Consider the following 3,915-nt stretch of genomic DNA (forward strand, 5'->3'; position numbering starts at 1 on the left):
GATCGACAATAATAAGCACTTGCTCTCGTCGGGAGGGTACCTGCTGGCGAAAGCGAGTCCAACTCGTGTAGTGAATTACACACACACACACACACACACACACACACACACACACACACACACACGGGTGTATGTAAAAATGACACAGTGTTGAGAAACTTCATTATATATTGACGGAGGTGAAGGAAGCGAGTAAAGCAGAAGGTCTAACAAAAAATGTGGAAAAAAAAGGAAGTATTGGTAATAAGGAAAAAGGCCCAGGTCCCGAGATGCAATGTAAGAGTGAACGGAAAGTTTGTTAAGCTGGTGAGAAGATTTTGCTACTTGGGAAGCAATATCACAAAGGATTGGAAGGTGCAATGAAGAAATCAAAAGAAGAATATGTGAAGCAAAGAAAATATTTCAGAAAATGAGAAACATACTGAGCAACAGGCACTTATCAATAAGAACAAGAAGATGAGCGGTTAAAACTTATGTGTGGTCGGTGTTGATGTACGGATCAGAAACCTGGACGATTAGTAAAAAGAAGGAAAAAAGGCTGGAAGCCTTTGAAATGTTGTGCTAGCGAGGGTTGTTGAAAATATCGTGGATAGAGAGGACATCAAACGAAGAAGTGCTAAAGAGAATGGATAATGGAAGAGAACTACTGGCAAATGTGAGAGCAAAGCAGATGAGATTTGTTAGTCATGTAATGATTAGAGATAGAATGGAGAACCTGAGTTTAACCGCAAGAATCCCAGGGAGCACAGCATGAGCCAGGCAAAGGGAGAAGTACATGGACGGAATAGTAAGAACACTGGGACGTGGAAGAAAGGCTGGACAGCTTCTGCAAATAACGAGAGAGAGGTGTGGCAGAGCACGGTCGCCAACGTCTGCAGGGGCACGGAACTTCAGTAAGTAAATATGTGTGTGTGTGTGTGTGTGTGTGTGTGTGTGTGTGTGTGTGTGTGTGTGTGTGTGTGTGTGTGTGTGTATCTATATATATATATATATATATATATATATATATATATATATATATATATATATATATATATATATATATATATATATATATATATATATATATATATATATATATATATATATATATATATATATATATATATATATATATATATATATATATATATATATATATATATATATATATATATATATATATATATATATATATATATATATATATATATATATATATATATATATATATATATATATATATATATATATATATATATATATATATATATATATATATATATATATATATATATATATATATATATATATATATATATATATATATATATATATATATATATGGCGGGGGAAAATGTCCTGTGAATTAATTATCACTTTTCCTATGAGTAAATACAAGTGTTTTCGAAAAGAAAACTCTGTCATTCCTCGTCGTCACTATCAATTAGCACGTACTAGTATATGAAGTACCTTTACTGCTTCGATAGACCCTGAAATGTTAATCAATAATAATGGTTATTTATATCTATTTTCCTGAAAGTCTACCACAATTAAACATTAACAAATGACATCTAGGTCCGTGACTGGCGTTCGAGTTACTTAAAGGGAACAGATCGTGCAAAATATCATTTACCTGAAACAATTACTATTCTAACCATAATATATGATTGTTTTTTTTTTCCATTTCTCGTCCTCGCCCAACAGTCCACTAAGGCTAATACATTATTCAACAATGTATAAATATGAGGATGGAGTCGTTATATCAACACAAAGCTGGATATTAAGGCTTTCAAAGGTTATTCAGGAAAAGAAGGTTTCAACAATATAGAGAGGGACGGGGAGCGCGCGTGTGCAGGCGAGGCGAGTCCTGAGGGTCGACTGGCTCGGCGGCCGCCAGTTTCGTACGTGACAGCGTCTAGGGATGGCGCTCGTGCGGCGGACCGATTCCCCAGCAAACAGGGGCGAGTGTCGTTAGTCGGGACGTGGATGTGGTGTGTTCTGGTGTGATCTGAGAGCCTGGTGCCCCTCCCGGCTACAACGGTGCTGGCGTGGACCATACTCCGCACATTCTCAATTTGGAACATCAATTTAATGTAGTGAATGTGCAAAATACGGTATTGATTAAGGTGATTATAAGGAAAAAGAATTACCACAACTTTTGACGGGCGATGTTATGATTATATGAGTGATGTGCCGTGTTTAAGGCCGATGATGTGGCTCGGCTCCGGCGGGCCAGCACGAGTGAGGAAAAAGCTGCTGCTGCTGCTGCTGCTGCCGTTCCTGCAACGTTAAAGACAATCTGATATGCGTGTCGCCGATCTCCTGACTCTCTGCACTACTAGGCACGCGGAGGAGGAAGAGGAAATGTAAGAGAAAAAGAAGGAGGAGGCACTGTTCAGCTCGAACCCCTCTTATCCTTAGTGTTCATGCCACGGGTATACTGGTGAGGTAATTTGAAAATACTTTTTAGATGCAATAGCCACAAAACAATTGTGTATATGAATGTATGTACGTATGTATGTACATTACCTATATTTAAGTATTTGTACCGTCAAAGTGACTCGAACAACTGTCAAACATCGACTTAGCAAACACGTAAAATCAAAGCCACGGGCAAAAGTGACAAGGTGATGCTGAGGACGCAGGGAACTCAGTATGATACATGGAAAGAAGCATAACGACAGTACTCCTCAAGAAACTGCCTCCTTAGTATATCAGAGACTCTAGAATAAAACACTGAGAGAGGCATTGCGAAGCCCCTCTAGCATCAGCCTCCTAGCCATCAAGGGGGAGCTGGAATCATACAAGAAGAGGCATTACAGAACCCATTAATCAGCAGCCCCTTAAAGTATCACACGGCGAGGAGCTCCAGTGATCCATCTAGCGCCTACAGAAAATTTAGTGGCTGTCGTGTCCTCCTGTCAGGATCCCGAGTGCTGAAAGTGGAGCAAAAAGCGTTAGTCAGTCCCTAAGGCTCTATCTATCGCTGCTGAGCCGACCTCGGGAGCTTCGGCTAAACGACGGCGATGGCGACTTACACGGTTCTAGTTTTTCTGGCCTCGGTCGTCTGTCTTCAAGCCACCGAGGAAACTGATGGTAAGTACCTTGCCGACACAATACGATCCTACCCGCCGCAGGGCCCTGTTCATCACGCATGCTGCTAAAGTGTGCCTTGCCTGGGGGGTTAGGAGGGAATGGGGGCTGATGTATGGGTGAGGGTGTATTGGTGTGTGTGTGTGTGTGTGTGTGTGTGTGTGTGTGTCAGAGAGAGAGAGAGAGAGAGAGAGAGAGAGAGAGAGAGAGAGAGAGAGAGAGAGAGAGAGAGAGAGAGAGAGAGAGAGAGAGAGAGAGAGAGAGAGTGATGAAGGTTGCAGGAGGAAGTAGATAAAGATAAGAGAAACGTTTTATTACTTTCCAGTGTATAGCCACACGGAGCTTACTGCTTGATATTCTCGCTATTACAATATTTCCTAGTTAATAATGACAAAAAATGTTTTTTTTTTATTATATAACGCTACGACCGACTTTTTTTTAGATTATCGACATGTTAAGTAATCAAATACATTTAATCCATTTTTTGGTCATGGAGCGAAGTAAATAACTTGTTTTACAACTTATCGTTCTACATCCGATGATGCGAGTGACAAAGGACTTTAATCACTTCAGCTGTATTACACTTGAAAACTTTTATTTTTTTTGTTGTAACCACGGATCGGCGACATCCAACTGACAAAATAATGGCATTTCAAAAATATGTGTTTAGTTGTATTCTAATTAATCGTTTAATATATCATTAAGTATTCTGTATTTACAGGTTGCTGGATCTGCTAAAGGTTATAAGGAAAAATATAACCCTTCTTGATTAACGGGTTTAAATGAGTACTATTTAGAGACAAACGATTCGCTAAAACAAAAGAACTTTACTTAAGCCAA

General features: G+C 39.3%; 1 protein-coding gene across 6 annotated transcripts in view; it reads left to right on the plus strand.

Moving 5' to 3' along the window:
* The first annotated feature begins 1,867 nt into the window (after nucleotides 1-1,867).
* The window catches only part of LOC127007147 (nephrin-like), a 102,900-nt gene continuing 100,852 nt past the window's right edge, over nucleotides 1,868-3,915 (plus strand). For all 6 annotated transcript variants that reach the window (XM_050877826.1, XM_050877845.1, XM_050877853.1 and 3 more), the window contains exon 1: nucleotides 1,868-3,078. In XM_050877826.1, the coding sequence (XP_050733783.1) occupies nucleotides 3,009-3,078 (70 nt within the window). In that variant the 5' untranslated portion in view covers nucleotides 1,868-3,008. The remainder of the gene's footprint in view (nucleotides 3,079-3,915) is intronic.

The sequence above is a fragment of the Eriocheir sinensis genome, chromosome 3, assembly GCF_024679095.1.
Source record: "Eriocheir sinensis breed Jianghai 21 chromosome 3, ASM2467909v1, whole genome shotgun sequence".
Classification (NCBI taxonomy): Eukaryota; Metazoa; Arthropoda; class Malacostraca; order Decapoda; family Varunidae; genus Eriocheir; species Eriocheir sinensis.